Source organism: Leopardus geoffroyi, chromosome A3, assembly GCF_018350155.1.
Source record: "Leopardus geoffroyi isolate Oge1 chromosome A3, O.geoffroyi_Oge1_pat1.0, whole genome shotgun sequence".
Classification (NCBI taxonomy): Eukaryota; Metazoa; Chordata; class Mammalia; order Carnivora; family Felidae; genus Leopardus; species Leopardus geoffroyi.
Genome location: NC_059336.1, coordinates 118,390,100 through 118,411,067, shown reverse-complemented (window position 1 = coordinate 118,411,067; position 20,968 = coordinate 118,390,100). Strand labels below are relative to the sequence as shown.

Here is a 20,968-nt window from a genome sequence, read left to right as displayed (position 1 = left end):
GGTAGTCAGAATTTTCATGGAGACTAAATGGGGATAAAAACATTTAAGAACATCTCAGACACACAGGAAACAGGAAATTGGGTGTTATATATCTAAGTATCCCATTATTATATGCTGCTGTGAAAATGTTGCCCCATTGTTGGTTATACCTCAGTAAAGCTAGAAAAAAAAATGTTGCCCAGTTCTTTAAGCTGCTGGGCTTTTGAATGGTTCTCAGATGGTTTTTGCCATGGAGGACTGAGTAGGAGTATCAGAAACTCCTCATTGTCTGAAAAAAAAATTACTTCTAGAAAGAGTCTTTTCCCCAGGAAGGAAAAAAAATGATACTTTTACTAAATTCCAGGAATATGTTTTCTGTTTCTAGAGAATTCTACAGATTATGAAGTGTTTCTTTCTCTGCTTTGTAGGCAGTTTGGAGGAACAATGGTACCTAGAAATTGTGGATAAAGGCAGTGTCTCCTGTCCTACCTGCCAGGCGGTGGGGAGGAAGACCATAGAGGGCTTAAAGAAACACATGGAGACCTGCAAACAGGTTAGAGATTTTGTGGCGTTTCATAAGGGTTATGACCTTTTCCCATACCTCAGGCAACTATCGCTGTGTCAGTGTGCTGATTACTGTGGAGAAGCAGCAGCATTGTGTTACAAGGAAAACAGGCTTTAGAGTCTGACAGACTTGGGTTTGAATCTTCATTTAGCCACTTACTGGTTGTGTCATTTAGCTTTTTATGTGTGGACCTTGGTTTTCTCATTTATATTACAAATTATACAAATAATTTTATGTAGTCCCTGAGGGGATAAGAAAGAATACATGCTGAGTGCCCACCCCGTTACTCGGCAAATGTTGGCGCGCAGTAAATGGTAATTCTTACTCCTTTAAAAATGAGTTACTTTTACTTCTTTACCCTTGAGGATGTGACACTGAGGTTGTGGGGTTTTGAGATTCTTTGGGTTTGGAAATAAAGGAGACACAGACGAGAGCATCCGGGTAGGACTTTGTTACATTCTGTTTCTCTGTTGAACAACCTGGCACTGAGCAGTATTTCTTCCTGTAGGAAATGTTTACTTGTCATCATTGTGGGAAACAACTTCGTTCACTGGCAGGGATGAAGTATCACGTGATGGCAAATCATAATAGCTTGGTAAGAGTATCTTCTGTCCTGTATGAGCCTGTGTGTGTTTGGATGTCTTTACTTAGATGAGTGCAGATAACCCAGTGGAGCTAAGGCTCTGGGGCTTTATAGGGGTGTGAGTAAGAATACCTTTTTGATAGAAGAGTCATGCACATGAAACCTTTGCGGTGGGTATTTATATGTTTAGGTTAGCCCCAAAGGTTCGTCTCCTGGAAGATAGAGGCTCTGAGCTCTTATTTGCATTACATTTGCTTCCTTGTCTGTCTAGGAGAAGATGGAGAAAGCCAGGAGTCAGATAACTAAGCTTCATGGGCATCGGCTTAGGTGCTAGTCCAGTCCTTGATTCTCCTATGATACAATTTTTTTCTGTATCTGTCTTTTCCATGAATCATCTGCTTGTTTGCTTGTCTTGCTTTCTAGCCCATTTTGAAGGCTGGAGATGAAATAGACGAACCAAGTGAGAGAGAACGGCTCCGAACAGTTTTAAAGAGACTGGGAAAGCTCAGGTGCATGCGCGAGGTAAGAGCCCAGAGACAGTGTCTCCTTCTGCCTGGAGTCTTGAATCAATGTCTTTCTGTTATTTTGTTCCATTTCTTCTCTCTCGTAGACCTGGTTCTGTGTCATCTTACAGCGTAAGAGTGGCTCCTGCTTTTCCAGCTGTTTTGAATTCATTAGTAGCTCTTTATTTTCTTTCTCATCTCCACAAACTTATTTCCCCCCTCTTTCCCTTTGTTCAAAGGAGTTTCTTTACCATCCTTTTTTAGTGTGATGAAAAGGATCTTAGTATTCTCACTGTGAGGAGCTTTGCCATTGCTGGGTGTATGATACTGGGGTGGAGTCGAGTCACAGACCAGAGAGGAAGCTCTGCCACAGGGGAGACACACAGATCCAGTTTACTGAATGCCAACTAAACTGATTGACTGTCACGGTTGGTGGTGGACAGGACAGGCGTTCGGCCAGGCACAAGGGCCAAGGAAAGGTTGTGCCAATGGGAAGTGTTGGAGAGGGTCTAGTGATACCAGAGGATCTATTTATGTGAGGTGGTGGTTGAATGCTTTGTGGCTGTTGAGAAATTGAGAAATCATGTCAAAAGATGTAAGATTATAGTTCAGGCCTTTCTCCTGTGTTCAGAGTTGCTCTAGTAGCTTCACCAGCATCATGGGATATCTGTACCATGTCAGAAAATGTGGCAAAGGGGCTGCAGAGCTGGAGGAGATGACCCTGAAATGTCACCACTGTGGAAAGCCATATAAATCGAAGGCTGGACTTGCGTATCACCTGAGGTCAGAGCATGGGCCTGTGAGTACTGATTACTTTCCAGACCCTGTTTGGGGATCTGTTTTTTGGGGACTCCTTACTCCGACATCTTCCCATACATCCGCTGTTCCTTATTTGTATCCCCTTTTAATCTTTGAATGCTTTTGTTTTCCTTTCCTTATTTTTCCTTGGTTCTCTTATTTCTGCCTTTTGAGCATAATTAGGTTAGAGAAATCAAAGTTCAGCGTGTAATCTGTGCAGAAGTAAACTCATTATTATACTTTTAAAGCTTAAGGCATTCCGATTTAGCTAGAAATTTTGTGGAAATTTCTGTCCGGCTGGTTCTTCCATTCCAATTTTTTTGTCTTGATTTTTTTCCCCCTTGATTACATTTCTAGGCTTCCCCCACCTCATGTTTCTTTTTAGAATTCAGTTTCAAGGTATAATTTACATATGATAATTAACGTTCACCCTTTTAATTTTTTAATTTTTTATTTTTTTTAATGTTTATTTTTTGAGAGCGAAGACAGTATGGGGGGGTGGGCGGAGAGAGAGAGGGAGGCACAGAATCCGAAGCAGGCTTCAGGCTCTGAGCTGTCAGCACAGAGCCTGATGCGGGGCTCAAACCGACGAACCGTGAGATCATGACTTGAGCCGAGGTTGGACGCTTAACCGCCTGAGCCACCTAGGCGCCCCAATGTTCACCCTTTTTAGTGTGCAGTTACGAGTTTTGACAAATACATAGTCATGTAGTCACCACCACAATCAAGATATAGAACGATTTGACCACTGATTTATTTTCTGTCCCTATAGTTTTGCTTTTTTCACAATGTCCTATAAATGGAGTCATACAATATGTAGCCTTCCTTTTGAGTCTGGCTTCTTTCACTTAGCATAATACATTTGAGACTCATCCATGTGTTGCATGTATCATTAATTTATTTCTTTTTATTTCTGTCTAGGATTCCATTGTGTGGATGTTTCACAGTTTCTTTATCCATTCATCAGTTGAAGAACATTTGGGTTGTTCCCATATTTTGGCAATTATGAATAAAGTTACTATAAACATTCACATAAAAGGCTTTTGTGTGAAAATAAATTTTAATTTCTCTTGGGTAAATACTTAGGAATGGGATAGCTAGGTCATATGATAAATGTATGTTTAACTTTATAAGAAACTGCCAAACTCTTTTTCAGAGTGGCTGTACCATTTTGCATTCTCACTAGTAAAATATGAGAATTCCAGTTGCTTTGTATCCTTGTTAGGATTTGCTATTGTTAATTTCATTTTTTTCTTAGTCCATTCTATTAGGTATGCAGTGGTATTTCACTGAAGTTTAAATTTGCATCTCCCTAGTGACTAATGACATTGACCATCTTTTCATTTGTTTATTGGCAATGTCAGTTGTTAGTGAAGTGTCTTCTTTTTTGAAGTGGCCATTGAAATCCTTTATTATTGGAGTTTTGTTGTCTTACTAGGAAGTTTTGAGAATATTCTGAGTTTTTTATATATTTTGGACAGAAGCCCTTCATCAGATACATGTTTTGCAAATATTTTCTCCCAGTCTATAGTTTGTCTTTTCATTTATTTACAGTGTTCTAAATTTTTTTATAAGTTTATTTATCTTGAGAGGGAGAGAGAGCACCCAAGCAAGGGAGGGGGAGAGGGAGAGAGAGAAGCCCAAGCAGGCTCTGCTTAGTGTGGAGCTTGATGTGGGGCTTGATCTCACAGCTGTGAGATCATGACCTGAGCTGATACCAAGAGTCAGATAGATGCTCAACCAACTGAGACACCCAGGCACCCCTATAGTGTTTTTCAAAGAGCATAGTTCTTAAGTTCGATTTATCATTTTTTCCTTTTATGGGTAATGCTTTTTTTGTTGTTGTTTCTAATATCTCTTTGCCCAACCCAGTTTTCTTTTCTTTTCTTTTTTTTTAAATGTTTTTATTTATTTTTGAGAGAGACAGAGTGTGAGTCGCGGAGGGGCAGAGAGAGAGAGAGAGAGAGGGAGACACAGAATCTGAAACAAGCTCCAGGCTCTGAGCTGTCAGCACAGGGCCAGATACGGGGCTTGAACTCATGAACTGTGAGATCATGAACTGAGCCACCCAGGCACCCCCCAACCCAGTTTTCTGTTGCTGCTATAAAAAATCACAAGGGGGCCTGGGTGGCTCAGTCGGTTGAGTGTCTGACTTTGGCTCAGGTCATGATCTCACAGTTCTTGGGTTCCAGCCCTGCATCTGAGCTGTCAGCACAGAGCCTGGAGCCTGCTTCTGATTCTGTGTCTTCCTCTCTCTCTGCCCCTTCCCCACTCACACTCTTGTCTCTCTCTCAGAAAATAAAACATTAAAAAAAAAAAATCACCACAGAATTAATGGCCTAAATAACACAACTGTATTGTTTCAGTGTATTAGGCCCGAAGTCCAGGGATAGCACAGCTCAGCTGGCTCCCCTGTGTAGGACCTCACCAGGCTGGCATCAAAATGTCAGTAGGACTGTTCCTTTTTGGAGGCTCAAGGGGAGAATCTGTTTTGAGGCTCGTTAAAATTAAGACTTGAGTTCCATGCAGTTAGTTGTAGGACCTCATTTCCTTGCTTGCTGTAGGCCGAGAGTTGTTCTCTGGTTCTGAAGGCCATCTATGTTCCCTGGCTTGTGGTCCCTTCCTCTTCAAGTCAGCAGCAGTATCAAGTCTCTCTCACACTCTGAATCTCTCCTGCCTTTTCTTCTGTCGCGCCTCTCTTAAAGTCAACTGATTCTGGACTTTAATTAGATCTACAAAGTACCTTCACAGCAGCACATAGATTAGCGTTTAATTGAATAATTGATGACTGTAGCCTAGCCAGGGTGACACATCAAAAAACCATTACACCCAGGATTACAAAAATGTCCTCCCTTTGTTTCTTCTAGAAGTTTTATAGTTACATGGTTTACATTTCATTTTGAGTTAATTTTTATATGTAGTATGAGATAGGAATGGGTTGAGGTTCATGTCTTTGCACATGGCTATGTCTTGACCTTTACTTAGTAAAATAGAACAGACTTCACCCTAAGAAATTTTTTATATTAGCAAAATACGCATGAAGGTGGTAGAGCTTTATGCTAGGGGTTAGCAAGCCAGTGAAGAGCTTTTGATACTTAGAGCAGGAAGGATAGCCCTTAATCATTGGCTTTGATGGAAGCCACTTCTCAGGCCTGTGTTTTGCTATGTCTCATTCTTGCAGATCTCATTCTTTCCAGAGTCAGGACAGCCAGAGTGCTTAAAGGAGATGAGCCTGGAGCCAAAGAGTGGGGGTCGAGTTCAGAGGCGTTCTGCCAAGATAGCTGTGTACCACCTGCAGGAGCTGGCTTCTGCTGAACTGGCCAAGGAATGGCCTAAGAGGAAGGTGCTTCAGGATTTGGTGCCTGATGATCGGAAGGTAAAGTAGAAACTTGCGTTAATTTTGAACCATGTCTGATGTTGTGCTTAGTACATACGGAAAAGTAAATGCACTTGAGTACGTGATAAACAGTATGTTGCTTCTTTTTTTTTTAAAATTAATTAATTAATTTTATTTTTTAAAAAATATATGAAATTTATTGTCAAATTGGTTTCCATACAACACCCAGTGCATCCCAAAAGATGCCCTCTTCAATACCATCACCCACCCTCCCCTCCCTGCCACCCCCCATTAGCCCTCAGTTTGTTCTCATTTTTTAAGAGTCTCTTATGCTTTGGCTCTCTCCCACTCTAACCTCTCTCTTTTTTTTTTTTCCTTCCCCTCCCCATGGGTTCCTGTTAAGTTTCTCAGGATCCACATAAGAGTGAAAACATATGGTATCTGTCTTTCTCTGTATGGCTTATTTCACTTAGCATAACACTCTCCAGTTCCGTCCACCTTGCTACAAAGGGCCATATTTCATTCTTTCTCATTGCCACATAGTACTCCATTGTGTATATAAACTACAATTTCTTCATCAGTATGTTGCTTCTTAATCCTTAGAGATGGAGTATGTCTGATCCAGCTTCAGTGTTTGGATTCATATGGGTCCTAGAGAGACCGTCTGTTTCAGAAATTCCTTAAGGAACCCTCTTAATTTTGAACTGCTTCTGGAGGGAATCCGAATTCCCAGATTAGTCTTTTTTGTTAGTCTCTGTTTCCACTTTGTTAATTTGTATGTAGTAGTTTATATTTAGTTTAGATAAATGATTTCAGTTTGTTTTTCTAGCAACAGAACTCCTCTCCCCACCCACTCTTTTTTTCCAAATGAAAATTATATAAAACACCAATATGTAGAATAACTTAAAATAGAGTCACTGGGGTGCCTAGGTGGCTCAGCTGGGTAAGTGTCCAACTTCAGCCAAGGTCATGATCTTGCAGTTTGTGAGTTTGAGTCCCATGTTGGGCTATCTGCTGATAGCTCAGAGCTTGGAGCTGCTTCGGATTCTGTGTCTCATTCTCTCTCTGCCCCTCCCCTGCTCATGCTCTGTCTCTCTCTCTCTCTCTCTCTCTCTCTCTCTCAAAAATAAATATTAAAAAAAAAATTAAAAATGGAGTTTCTCTATGTAACTAGGGGTAGTGAGCCCAAAACTTTGCCTACTTGGCCTTCTCCTTGATACTTTTATCATTCCTTCCATGGCCCCAAGTGTACTTCTCAGGGTTACAGAATCTAGCTTAGAAGCCTTTGGTTTAAAATAGATCATAGACCAAAGGAACATATTTGGCCAAGAGGAGATAAGGAGTATATGACTATGGGGTAGTCATGGGAAGGGCTTGGGAGGATATACAAGTAAAGATTAAGGTTAGAGCTAAGGACCTATTACTCTCCATGGTATCAAGAAAGATAGTTTAGATTTGGCCTAGGGCTTTGACTCATGAGGGGAATGTCATATATTATAAGAAAATGTCAATTCGTGGAAGTGGATACCTTTTATTTGGTCTAAAAATCAGTCCTACTGGTGTCCAAGGAGTTGGATCCTGTTCTTGAGTGTCAGAGCATCCTTTTTTGTTTCAGACTCATTGCTACTTTTTTCCTGCCACAGGCTAAAGTATGTGGTTATCTAAATTCAGTTTAAATGTGAATTTTGTACAGTGGTATGTATCTTATGATATTGTAGTCCGTTTGCTTTCACTGTGTTGATCGGTGGTAGGGAATTAGACATAAATATTTGTTAACTGATTGATAAGGTTTGCTAGTCTTATCTAGCAGATACTCTCCTAAAATCATCAGTTTTATAGTTTGACATTGTGTAGGTTATAGGCATTATTATTATTTTGTTTTGTTTTAAACTAAAAATTTAATTGGAATAGATAATATATTCTTGTTCAGAAGTCAAAATGATAATAAACATTGAGATATCTCACTCTCACCCCATCCTTGTTCTAGCCTGTATCCATGGTAACCATTCTTACTGGTTTCTTGTGTGTCCTTCCAGTGTTTTTTAATGCAAATACAAGCAATATGGTCTAGGAAAAACTCTTGTGTTTTCTTTTACTCACATACTACTACACACTTAACACTTCTGACACCAGATGTGTGGGTTTTTCTCACACAAACTAATTTTCTAACACCACCTGCGTGTCCTACAATTTAATTCAGTCCTGACACTATCTACCTGGAGTTAGTGTCAGGTCCACAAGTTAAGGGCTCAGTCTCACAGGACTGTTCCAATTTCAGGTGCCAGTCACAAGTCCCAGGTTGTCATCTGTACTTCTGACTCTCTGGGCTAAAAATTGGGGTTCCCATGCTCCCCTCCTTGGTTTCGGTAATTTGCTAGCATGGCTCACAGAACTCAGGGCAACGTGTTTACTGGTTTGTTATAAAGGATATAATAAAATCTGCAGATGAACAACCAGATGAAGAAATACAGAGTGAGGTCTAGAAGAGTCCCCAGCATAGGAGCTCCTATCCCTGTGGAGTTGGAGGTGTATCACCCTCTTGGCACATATATATACTCTCTGAACCCCATAATTTTGGGATTTTTATAGAGGCTCCATCACATAGGCATGATTGATTAACTATCCCTAGCCCCTTTCCCTCTCTAGAGAATGGGGAATGTGTCTGAAAGTTCAAAGCTTCTAATCAAGGCTTGGTTTTGCCAGTGGCTAGCCCACCGAGGAGCCCACAGAGTATTACCTCATCAAAACAAAAGATACTCCTATCACCCAGGAAATTCCAAGGGATTTATGAACTCTGTGCAAATACTGGTATTACTCAGAAAATTAGTAGGTGTTTTAGGAACTCTGTATCAGGAACCAGGTTCAGAGACTGAGTATTAGCAGGAACTGAGGGCAGAGACCAATAAATATTTTTTCTTGTTTCACAAATATATATTCCTTTCTTTTAAATGTTTCCATTTATTTTGAGAGAGAGAGCACATAAGCAGGGCAAGGGCAGAGAGAGGGAGAGACAGAATCCAACACAGGGCTCAAACTCACAAACCGTGAGACCATGACCTGAGCTGAAATCAAGAGTCAGAAGCTTAACTGACTGAGCCACCGAGATGCCCCTATATTCCTTTTTCAAAAATCTTTTTATTTGGAAATAATTTTAGACTTACCGAGTCATTGCAAAATTAGTACAGAGTTCCCGTATGCTCTTTACCTGGCTTCCCCTAATGCCAACATCTTACATAACCAATAACATAGGATCCCATCAAGATCTCACATTTAATTCTCTTTACTGTGTCTCCTTAGTCTCCTCCCATCTGTTATCATCCTTCTGGCTTTATTGATCTTTTGTGCTCTTGACACTTTTGAAGAGAACAGGCTCGTTGTTTTGTAGAATATCCCTAATATGGATTTGTCTAGTGTTTGCTCAAAATTAGATTGAAAGTTATATGTTTTTGTCAAGATTACCACTGAAGCAGTGTTTGCCTTTCTCAATGTACCATATTAGGAGGTATATGATGTTGATGTGTCTTTTTTACCAGTGATAACTTTGATCACTTGATTAGGGTGTATTGTCCAGTTTTCTCCAAGGCAAAATTACAGTTTTCCTCTTTGTAATTAGTGAACATTTTGTGCGGATAGTGACACTGTGCAACTACCCTGTGTCTTATCATACCTCTGCCCACTTGCTGTAGCATCCGTCAGTGATTCTTGCCTGCAACAGTTACTATTATGGTTGTTTGCCTAATGATGGTTTGTGTTTCCATTACTTCTTCCATAAATTATTAATTGAAATTCTGTGAGAAAATACGTCCTTTTTTTCTCTTAATCTATTTATATCAGTATGGACTCATGGATATTTTATTGTAGGTGTATAATCCAGTGCTATTATTATTATTCATTTTTTGGCTCAAATTGTTCCAGATTTGGCCATCAAGAGCTCTTTGCAGTGGGCACCTGTGCCTTTTTGACATGCTTCTATCATTTTTTTGAGTACTCTTTGACAACATAAGGTGCTGTAGAGTCATCTTGTGTATTCCCTTCCCCCGCCCTGGAATCAACCATTTCTCTAAAGAATGCTGGTTTCTTTTATTGGAGAATATACTTAAAAAACAAGATTTGAATGCTGGGTGTACTCATTCCTGCTGGGGTGTCATTGCTTCTGGGCCCTCTTGGTGGCTAGAACTAGGATATATATGTATGTCTACTCGTAGATGAAAACACACACTCTGTGTTCATTTTTATGTCTGTCTGTATACATATTTAAAGCCATGATACCTTCACTTCCAGTCCAACACCACAAGTTTCATTCTTGCCTTCCTTTGTGCTTATTTGTAACTCCTTTCTCTAACAGTAAGAAAACCTAGCTCTCACTGTTTGTAATATATTTACTAATTTGCTGAGTCCTAGTATAACATAAAGTAGTTTTACAATTATTAAGCCATACCCCTGTAAAAACAGGTTTATTAGCTGTAGAAGAATATTTGTATATCGTTCTTTTCATCTTCAGCCTTACAGTATATAGTCAAAATACTGTTTTATTTTTATTTTTAACTTACCTATTTATTTTGAGAGAGGGAGAGAGAGAGAGAGTGAGGGAGGGGCAGAGAGAGAGGGAGAAGGAGAATTCCAAGCAGGCTCCACACTAACATGAACTGTGAGATCACGACCTGAGCCAAAGTCAGATGCTCCACTGACTGAGCCACCCAGGCGTCCCTCAAAGTATTATTTTACGGTTATTTAGATTGGCTTTCTCCCTCACTCCCTTCATTATGCTTCTCATTTGTAATCCTTAGGTTCATGTGTTACTTTTCTTTACATTTTGAGTTCCCCTACATCCTGTTTTATTGAAACTAGTCATTTCTCTTGGGGGGTATGTGAAACATTACCATAGTTCTAAAAGTCAGACCCCATACAAAAGGTCATCTTATAGAAGGGTCACTGCCCTCTTCCCAGCTTTCCCATTCTGAATACCCTTTTGTTTCCATCCTGTCCCCACCCACCTCCCTGCAGAGACCACCACACTCAGTTTCTGCTTTGTCCTTCCTGTATTTTTATGGGCTAGATGACCAGATACATGCATATTTTCGTACATCTTTTTCTTTCTCACATAGATATTCTTTTGTAATTTGCTTTATTTCACTTAAAAGTGTATCCTGGAAATCACTCCATATGTGTTCTTAGAGATTATCCTCATTTCTTTTTTTTATAGCTGCATAAACATGATAGTTTATTATATGAATATAATAGTTTATGCAAATATTCTCTTATCACTATAAAAGGATTTTAGATGGACCTGTATACCCTAGCTGCAGAAGAGAGGGGTGCTTATAAATAAAGCCAGCTCTGTGCTCTGATTCCTCTTATAGATTTAGCAGAGTTCCTTTAGGCTGCCTTCCTTATTTCCCCTTACCTCTGGGTTTTGGTTCTGTTTTTCTGTCTCAGAAAGAGCATCAGCTTCTTTTCAGATACTTCTATTTTCCAAGCAGGAGGATTGTTTACTCACTGGAAATACAGCTATTACTTGTGGTGGACTTTGTAAGAACTGTCTCTACAGGTGCTAGCTGTCTCTTTTCTGGAAACTATAGTAGTTGTAAGAAGAGACTAACTTAGGGGCACCTGGCTGGCTCAATTGGTGGAGCATGTAACTCTTGATCTTGGGGTTGTGAGTTCGAGCCCCACGTTGGACTCTAAATAAATAAATAAATAAATAAATAAATAAATCTAAAGAAAAGAGAGAGAGAGGCTAACTTGGGTCAAAGCATGTGAAGGCAAGTGTGAGGAATAATTTTGCTTGGGCAGTATAAGTAAAAATCATGTGTTCCATCCCCAAGTTCTCTCACATCATTGTTTTAGGTTGAACCTTAATTTTTTTGAGTTAAAAAAAAATTTTTTTTTTAACGTTTATTTAGTTTTGAGACAGAGAGAGACAGAGCATGAATGGGGGAGGGTCAGAGAGAGGGAGACACAGAATCTGAAACAGGCTCCAGGCTCTGAGCTGTCAGCACAGAGCCCGACGCGGGGCTCGAACTCACGGACCATGAGATCATGACCTGAGCCGAAGTCGGCCGCCCAACCGACTGAGCCACCCAGGTGCCCCTGTTTGAGTTTTTTTTAAATGTTTTTTTTTGAGAGAGAAAATAGAGAGAGACAGAGCATGAGCAGGGGAGGGGCAGAGGGAGACAGAAGGGAGACAGAATACAAAGCAGGCTCCAGGCTCTGATGAGCTGTCAGCACAGAGCCTGATACGGGGCTCGAACTCACAAACCACGAGATCACGACCTGAGCCGAAGTCGGATGCTCAATTGACTGAGCCACCCAGGTGCCCCTGAATTTTTTAAATACCAAAAATTAACATGACACCTTTGAAGAAAAAGGAGAAATGCAGATAAGCAGGGAAAAATCGCTAAAGCTACTCAAAATTCTACCACCCAGAAAGGACTACTGTTAACATTTTGATGTATAGCCTTCAGCTTTTCCCCCATCTACATATATTTCTGTTGCATATGTTGTATATATATGTGTATATATGTACCATATTTATGAGCATACCTATATTTTACAGTACATATTTGTATCTTTGTCTTTTTCGTAATGAGTATTTTAACTGTGTAAATGCTGTCACTAGCTTTTTAAAACTGTAGATGAAGTGCTATATCTGAAAGTCTCCTCTCCTGCCCTCTGTTAAAAATCAAAACTATTCTAAGATTAAAAAGCAGTTATACTTACCAGTTTCAGATAAATTTGTATTTAAATGGTCTTACATACTACAATATTTTTGGCACATGAAAATATGTTTGTCAGACTCCAGAATTACATAACCTAAAGAGTTGGGTATGAACCTTTTGGGGTATTTTGGTTGGAAGTTGGATTCCTCCAATAAAATATTTCTTGTCTTGTAGTTAAAATATACTCGCCCTGGGCTTCCTACCTTCAGCCAGGAAGTACTACACAAATGGAAGTCAGATATCAAGAAATATCATCGCATTCAGTGCCCTAACCAGGTGGTTCTTTCTCATTCATTTTTTCAGTAAATGTTTATCAAGTTTATCAAACTTCTGTCTCAGTTACTGATTCCTTCATGACAAAGTTATCTGAACCTTAGTGGCTTAAAACATTAGTTATTTTATTTGTTCAGAATTCTGTGAGACAGTAATTCTGTCAGGGCTCGGAGAGCCTTCTCCTGCTAAACATGGCGTCAGCTGGGATCACTCATGGGTTGTATTCAGCTGCAAGCTCAGATGGGACCTGAACGTCCAAGATAGCTTCTGTGCAGCTAATTGAGCTGGGAGCTTTGCTCTCCACATGGCCTCTCTGTCCATGAGGTTGTAGTGGGTTACCAGCAGGGTACATGGCAACTGACTTCTTAGAGTGTTCCAAGAACATGCAGATGAAAGCTGTAGATCTCTCAGGCCTAGCTTCAGAATTTGTTCAGCAATATTTCCATGGCATTCTATTGGTCAAAGGAATCACAGGGTTAACTCAGATTCAAAGGGAGGGTGAATAGACTCCTCTTCTTACAGGGAAGAGTGGCAGAGAATTTCCATTATTTCTTTAATCCACCACAGCTGTATATGCAGTACTTTGGGAAGGAGGATATCTACCAGAATCAGGAGACATATTTATACTGAAGAAGGCAGATTAAAAAAAAAAAAAAAAAAAAAAAAATCCAACCATGCAATTTTCTGTTTCTCTAAAAGAGAAAAAGTATCAGGGAAGGGAATATCTTAAGCCCTTCTTTTTTTAAAAAAATACCTTTTCATGGTTTTCCTTTTTCCTTTTGTGGCTTGTGTGTGAATTTTTTTCTGTTTGGTTTGTAGTACAATTTATTGGGCTTCTTCCTCTAAATGTAGGGTTGGTCAGTGTGAACGGCCAGATTGCTAAGAGAACGATGAGGTTTGGTATAATCTTCACATTATTTCTTCTTCTCTCTTTCAGGGTTGTGAGGCTGTCTACAGTAGTGTATCAGGCCTTAAGGCTCACCTGGGCTCTTGTACCTTGGTTTGTAACTTTCTGAATGCTTTATCTTAATGTGATCTCTCAAACAAAAGTCTGACATGGAAGAGAATTCAGTTTAGGCGAACAGCTAGTCACCCTGTTTACTGTTAAGTTCAGAGGCTTGTTTATTTTTTTATGTCCTAAAGATTCTTGATCTGGTATTGGATGGGATGTCCTGATATGTCCAAGATATAGAAGAAACCAACATAGCCTTAAGTCTTATCAGTTAAAAAAGTTGGAGGAAAAGTATTATTATTAGTTTTGAGTCTATATCAGGGAGGTAACTTTTTCTACCTGAGCCTGTCCTGCCCTGGACCTGCCCTGTTTATTGGGCCTTAAAATTTCTAGAATCAGTTTACATGTGCTTATCTGGATGATGAAGATCCTCTAATCCCACCTGAATTATATAGCCTCTGGGGATGGGAGGTAGACGCTAGCCCTGGGTGTCAGGCAAACAGATATTCACCTCACTGCATCTTTTCTGTGTTGACCCAGGTGCCCTCTGACTCACAGACATGGGGACTGCTGCCACTTTTTAATTCCATTCAGAAATATCTCCTCACACAAAATTAGCACCATGGACACTCAGAGCTTCAGGAGGGGAGAGTAATCTCAGTTCAAAGCAGCAAGGGAGTGTAGGCATCCAACCCAGATCTGGCCACAAGTGCTTAGGAGTTTGTCATCGTGATCTTAGTTTCTGAGTCCTTAAACTAGGCATTATGGACAATACACCTCTAATTCTGGATTTGCAAGGCACTCTTTGGAGCAGTGGATTATAGTGGGAAGAATTATACATTGGTGCCTCTGGTGAACTTCAGGAGTTTGATCATGTGGGAAGAGGAACCAAGAGAATCTGGAAGTGAAGTGACAGAAACTAGGGAAGATAGAAAAGGGTGATTTGTTACATAATAAAAGTAGGAATACTTTAGGTTGTGTTGAGGGGGTGGGGTTATTATGTATAGAACTATATTAGGATAGATTTCTAGTGGTAATAGTCTGCCTAAATCTGGTTTTCCCAAGTATATTGCTGTATTGGATTTTCTTCCTTCTTACCTTTGCTGAAGTAAAATCCCCCCTTTTCATCTCTAACAATCCCCACACACGGCCCAGGTACGTGTTCCTGAATTTACCAGTAATTCCCTTTTCTTTCTCTCTTGAAAACAGGGAAACTTTGTGGCTGGAAAATACAAGTGTCTTCTGTGTCAAAAAGAATTTGTGTCAGAGAGTGGTGTCAAGTATCACATCAACTCTGTCCATGCCGAGGTGAGGTCCCTGCTTTTCCCATCATGTTTTTGTAATCCCTGGAACCCATACATGTGCCCCAAGAAAGGTGGAATTTGTGTGTTGTGTTGGGCTAGGACTGCCAAGGAAAGTAGCTTGAAAGTGGTTACTGGAGACATTGGAGTTAAAATACTTTGTAAAATTAGATGCATAATTATATTTTCTATGAAAGCATTTGTAGTCAGTATAAGTCTGAGCATCCTTGAGCTCTTCTGATTCTTTTAAATTCAGTTAAATCAGGCATGTGGGCAGTAGGCTGAGTTTACACCTTTGCAATTCTTGTTTCCTAGCGTTCTCCATACTTCCGTTTTCTAGTATTCTAATTAATGTTGTGGAGCAACCTGTTTTTAAGGTTGTTTAAAATACCGCAAAGAGGGGCGCCTGGGTGGCTTAGTCGGTTGGGCGACCGACTTCGGCTCAGGTCATGATTTCACGGTCCGTGAGTTCGAGCCCCTCATCGGGCTCTGTGCTGACAGCTAAGAGCCTGGAGCCTGTTTCAGATTCTGTGTCTCTCTCTCTCTCTCTGACCCTCCCCCGTTCATGCTCTGTCTCTCTCTGTCTCAAAAATAAATAAATGTAAAAAAAAAAAAAAAATACCGCAAAGAAACAACTATGAAAGACATTAATGAGATAGCTGGAGTCATTGGAATACGACTCTATTAAATAATCGTAATGAGTCAATGTTAATGTTCCCAAATGTGATCATTGTATTGTTTTGCAGCGGAATGCCCTTGTTCTTAGGTAGATATATGCTGAAATTTTTAGGGATGAAATATGCCTGAAAATAAATTGCAAATGGAAGAAGGAAGAAAGGAAAGAGAGGTTAACGATGGTAAATCTAGGGTTCATTGAACTATTATAACTTTTCTGAAGGTTTGTACATTTTGACAATTAAAAAATAAATTCTGTGTAAAAGTGTTCTAAAGTTCAGGGGTGCCTGGGTGGTTCAGTTGGTTGAGTGTCCGACTTCGGCTTAGGTCATGATCTCGCAGACTGTGAGTTTGGGCCCCGCGTCGGGCTCTGTGCTGACAGCTTAGAGCCTGGAGCCTGCTTCAGATTCTGTGTCTCCCTCTCTCTCTGCCCCTCCCCTGCTCACGCTCTCTCTCTCTCTCTCTCAAAAATAAACATTTGAAAGAAAAATTTTTAAAAATGCTTTAAAGTTCAGAAAGCTGAGTCTTTTTTTTCTCTTAGGGCAAGTTTTTAGTAATATAGGTGAGTAGAGAAATTGTTTCCTGTATAATTAAATACCCGTATTGCAAAAGCTAAAGGAGTAGAGTGCATTCTCTTGGAATATCTGACTGCAGAAACTATTGTTGCCCGATAAGGAAAAATAGCAAGCACCTTCAGCTGTTCTCTGCCCTCACATTTAATAGTTTTTAACAATGTGGGCTGTAGTTAGTGTCATCAAATGTGGTTCTTGTTGTTTTACCAGTTTAAGCTTTGGGAGGCCCTTTCCATGTCTGAGATTTCTTCTGGAATGCAGTCCTATCTTTTTTTATAATAATAGTGTACCTTTTTATGCTTCAGGAAGTACTTAAAAGATAATTATCTCGAGGTCCCTGGGTGGCTCAGTTGGTTAAGTGCCTGATTGTTGATTTTGGCTCAGGTCATGATCTCATGGTTCCTTAGTTTGAGACCCGTGTCAGGTTCTACACTGACAGCTCAGAGCCTGAAGCCTGTTTCGGATTCTGTGTCCTCCTCTCTCTCTCTGCCTCTTCCCCGCTTGTGTACGTGCTCTCCCTCTGTCTCAAAAATAAATAAATAAACATTAAAAAAAAAAAAAAATTATCTCCTGACAAAATCTGGCCTTTATGTAGTTAACCAGTTTTCTCCAGTTTCCTCTTAAAAAGTTGGAACCAACAAATTTCACTTAGTTTGGGGCTTGTTCCCCAGGCATTTGTTCAATGATTTGTGCCTGTGTTTATGAATTATATGTGGTAGTAAAACATTTTTATTCTGTTCCTCCCTTTCTGCCTCACATGTTCTTACACTACTTTTTTTTTAAACAGGAATTTTCAAATACATGAAAACCGACAAAATAGTGTAATGAATAGCATTAACAGATATGAATAGCTTTAACAGATTGGCCAACAAGTTTATGGCCAATCTTGTTTTCATTTATAACCACACCACTTCTCTTGTTCCTTAAAGGCTTATTTTTTTTTTTAAGTTTATTTTGAGAGAGAGTGTGTGCATGTGCACACAAGCAGGGGAGGGGCAGGGAGAGCGAGAGGGAGAGAGAAACCCAAGCAGGCTCCATGCTGTTAAAGCAGAGCCTGACTCTTGATCCCACCATCCTTGAGATCATGACCTGAGCCAAAATCAATAGTCAGGCACTTAACTGACTGTGCCACCCAGGTGCTCCTTAAAGGCTTATTTTGAACAAATTTCACATACCCTGTCAACTGTCACTGCTTCTTTCACTGTGTCTAAAATATAGGGACTTTTAAAAGTATATGACCGCAACCATCATTACACCTAAAAAAAATTAACAATGATTCTTGCATATCATTATATACCTAGTTATTATTTAAATTATTTAAATTTCCCTGATTGCCTCATAATTTTTTTTTCAGAGTTGGCTTGTTCAAATCAGGAGCAAAAAAAAAAAAAAAAAAAAAAAAAAGGTCCATATACTGTATGTTTTAATCTAGAGTGCTATTCAATAGAAATGTAATGTGAGTCATGTATGTAATTTAAAATTTTCTAGTAACCACATTTCAAAAGTATAAAGAAAAACAGGTGATATTAATGTTGATAATATATTTTATTTAATCCAGTATATCTAAAATACTATCTTTTGAACATGTAGTCAGTAAAAAATTATTGAGATACTTTATATTTTTTCATACTAAATCTTTGAAATTTCATGTCTATTTGTTATATATTGAAAGCGTAACAGGGCGCCTGAGTGGCTCAGTCAGTTGAGCGTCCGACTTCGGCTCGGGTCACGATCTCATAGTCTGTGGGTTCGAGCCCCGCGTCGGGCTCTGTGCTGACAGCTCAGAGCCTGGAGCCTGCTTCCGATTCTGTGTCTCCCTCTCTCTCTGCCCCTTCCCTGCTCATGCTCTGTCTCTCTCTGTCTCAAAAATAAAAATAAAAACATTAAAAAAATTTAGAAAGCGTATCTCATTTTGGATTAGTCATTTTTCAAGAGCTCATTAGCCACATGTGGCTAGTGACTATCTCATTGGACAATGCAGGTCTAGAAGTTTCCCTTTCTTCTCCCCCCACCCCAAATTTATTTGTTGAAGAAACAAGGTCATATATGCACATTTTGGATTTTGTTGATTACATTCCTGTGGTGGTGGTCCTCTAGCAGAGTATTTCCTATAAACTGGTTGTTAGACCTAGAAGACTGATCAGATCACTTGATTTAGATTGAAGTCTTCCTTTCTTTCTTCCTTCCTTCCTTCCTTCCTTCCTTCCTTCCTTCCTTCCTTCCTTCCTTTTTTTCTGCAAGAATATTTCATATTTGGAGTCCATGTTCCTTAACTCTTAATTTTTTAAACTGAGTCTTAGAGAAATTAAGTAATTTCCCCATGGTCACAGAGACAGAAACAGAGTTGAGATTTGCACCCAGGCGGTCTGGCTGCATGCAAATACTATCATGAAATAAAAATCTCCTATGACCCAATGCTTTATATCTCATGAGAGTTTTACAAAGGAGATAGATGAGTGGGATGATGCTAAGTGATCAGACTTCGTGGATCACTTATTGAAATACCCTAAATCATGTCTTACACAATAAATGCTTATAATGACTGCTCATGATGAATTTCTTCAGTTTCAAGTACAGAGTTCTAAGCTATGGTTCCCTATCTGTTTCCTCCTTACTGTGTTTTGCCCTAACCGTGCCTTTTAGAGATTCTTCCCACACCCATTCTTTATGTTCTCTACTGTGTATTGATTGACTGGATGATTTTTCCATTTTGCCTCTGTAGGACTGGTTCGTTGTAAACCCAACCACAACCAAAAGCTTTGAAAAGCTAATGAAGATAAAGCAGCGGCAGCAAGAAGAAGAAAAGCGGAGGCAGCAGCACAGGAGCAGAAGGTCTCTGCGAAGGCTGCAGCAGCCTGGCATCGAGCTTCCTGAGGCAGAGCTGAGTCTTAGAGTAGGGAAGGATCAGAGGAGGAGTAACGAGGAATTGCTAGTGTCGACCTCCTGTAAGGAACCGGAGCAGGAGCCAGTGCCAGCACAATTCCAGAAAGTAAAGGCCCCAAAGACTAATCATAAACGAGGAAGGAAATAGGCAGGCAGTGTGAAAGCTCCTAGGAAAGCGGACATGATGCCATTGTCACGGGGGCCTGTGCTGGGAGGACTGAGTCACGGGGGCTGAGTGAGGAGAAATGCACTCTCTCAGCTGTTTGTGTAAGGCTGTGACTTTCTCAGCTCCTTCCTCCTGTGTAAATTTCACTGTTCTCCCTATTTATTCACTTTGACCCCCCCCCCCACCCCCTTTTTGGTAGGTTTTCCTGCTATTCCTCATTGGAGTCCTCTTGTTTTTCTCTTATCTTGCCCAAAGAGCTCCCTCTTAAGGCCAACTGTGGGCCCCTCTTGCCCTGTACAAAACTGAGAAACCTGTTTGGTTGTCCTTTTCCTTCCTGGGCTATAGAATGTTCTTGGAAGCTCCATTGATTAGTAGTCATTCCATCATCTTGCTTATAAAACAATTCCAAATTAATTTTTTAAAACCATACTGATTTACCATTTTGTATTTGTGATTTAACAATCCTAGAAGCTAGAACTGTTGTCACTCATGTAAAAAGCTTATCCTGTCTCCTTGGGAAGCAGATTTTATGGAGGCTGTTTGTTCTCTCAATATGTAAGAAAATGGATGTAGGATGAAAAAGCTAGAACCTCGCTACACTGGTTTTACTGGGAAATGTTTTGTTTATCCCAAGTAGCAGTGACTGACTAGACCCACAGGCATGAAAAGCAGCCCAAACATTAAAATGTCGCAAACATTAAAATGATTGGAAAGAAGGAAGTAGAAGAAGCAATAAATACTGCCTCATCTTTCCTGGGGCTTGAGGCCTCATTGGTTGCTATGATCAGTGCCCTCCTAAAGCTTGTTTTCTCCCTCAGTTTTATGGATTGAGAAATACCACATTGCACTTGATGTTTTGACACAGAATCCTAGTGTTCCTGGTAATGCCACTAAGACTGGCAGCCAAGGTGCACATTCCTTCTCCCCTGGACTTGACCTTACCTGTTAGTCTATGCCGTGCTAAGTCTATTCCTCCCTTTAGCCAACCTCTGTCTCTTGGAATTCTCTGAGAATATTGTCCTCTATCCTCTTTTATATGTGGAGTTCTAACCTCTTTATATCTTGAGACTTTGTCACCAGATGTAGATATTTATCTGGAGTTGGAAAGAAAAATTCCTTTTCTGTACCTCATGCCTACCTGCTAATGTCTAGTGGGCTACTTCTCTTCAAGGCTGGCTTTCTCTGGAACATTGTTTAGACCAGCTCTGTTGTTGTGTTTCCACATTCTCTTCCCCTTTTCCATAAATATTGGTCTTATATATTCTTGCCAATTTTTGTGGCATATGCCACATAAAAAGCAAGGACCCTTAACCCTGATATGGATAAACACTACCTTTTCAAATTCTGAAAGGCTGTTACTACTCTTTAACTCTGTATTTTGTGCTGCTCCACATAGCTTTAAAATGTGGGCTTTTGTGAAGACCACTTTCAAACGGGAGCATTGAAACCAGATTTGGAGACTGCCAAAATAGATAGTTGTGAAACAAGTGAAGGACATGGTATGTCCACTCTACATTTTCATTGGCAGTTGCACCCTTAAAACCCTTTCAGTAGATGAGGATTGTCAGGGAGGAGAAATGAAGAAGCTATATTAATTTCTGGTGAGTAAGACTTGGGGATTGTTGGGCAATGACAAAAGAAATAAATGACTGTCGGTTAGAA

General features: G+C 40.0%; 1 protein-coding gene across 3 annotated transcripts in view; it reads left to right on the top strand.

Annotated features, from left to right (window-relative positions):
- The window catches only part of ZNF512 (zinc finger protein 512), a 33,989-nt gene extending 13,021 nt beyond the window's left edge, over positions 1-20,968 (top strand). For 2 of the 3 annotated variants that reach the window (XM_045447335.1, XM_045447336.1), the window contains exons 6-14: positions 408-532; positions 1,053-1,139; positions 1,551-1,649; positions 2,262-2,429; positions 5,610-5,804; positions 12,659-12,760; positions 13,695-13,757; positions 14,919-15,017; positions 18,980-20,968. In XM_045447335.1, the coding sequence (XP_045303291.1) occupies positions 408-532; positions 1,053-1,139; positions 1,551-1,649; positions 2,262-2,429; positions 5,610-5,804; positions 12,659-12,760; positions 13,695-13,757; positions 14,919-15,017; positions 18,980-19,288 (1,247 nt within the window). In that variant the 3' untranslated portion in view covers positions 19,289-20,968. The remainder of the gene's footprint in view (positions 1-407; positions 533-1,052; positions 1,140-1,550; positions 1,650-2,261; positions 2,430-5,609; positions 5,805-12,658; positions 12,761-13,694; positions 13,758-14,918; positions 15,018-18,979) is intronic. The other variant, XM_045447337.1, reaches the window with a different exon arrangement.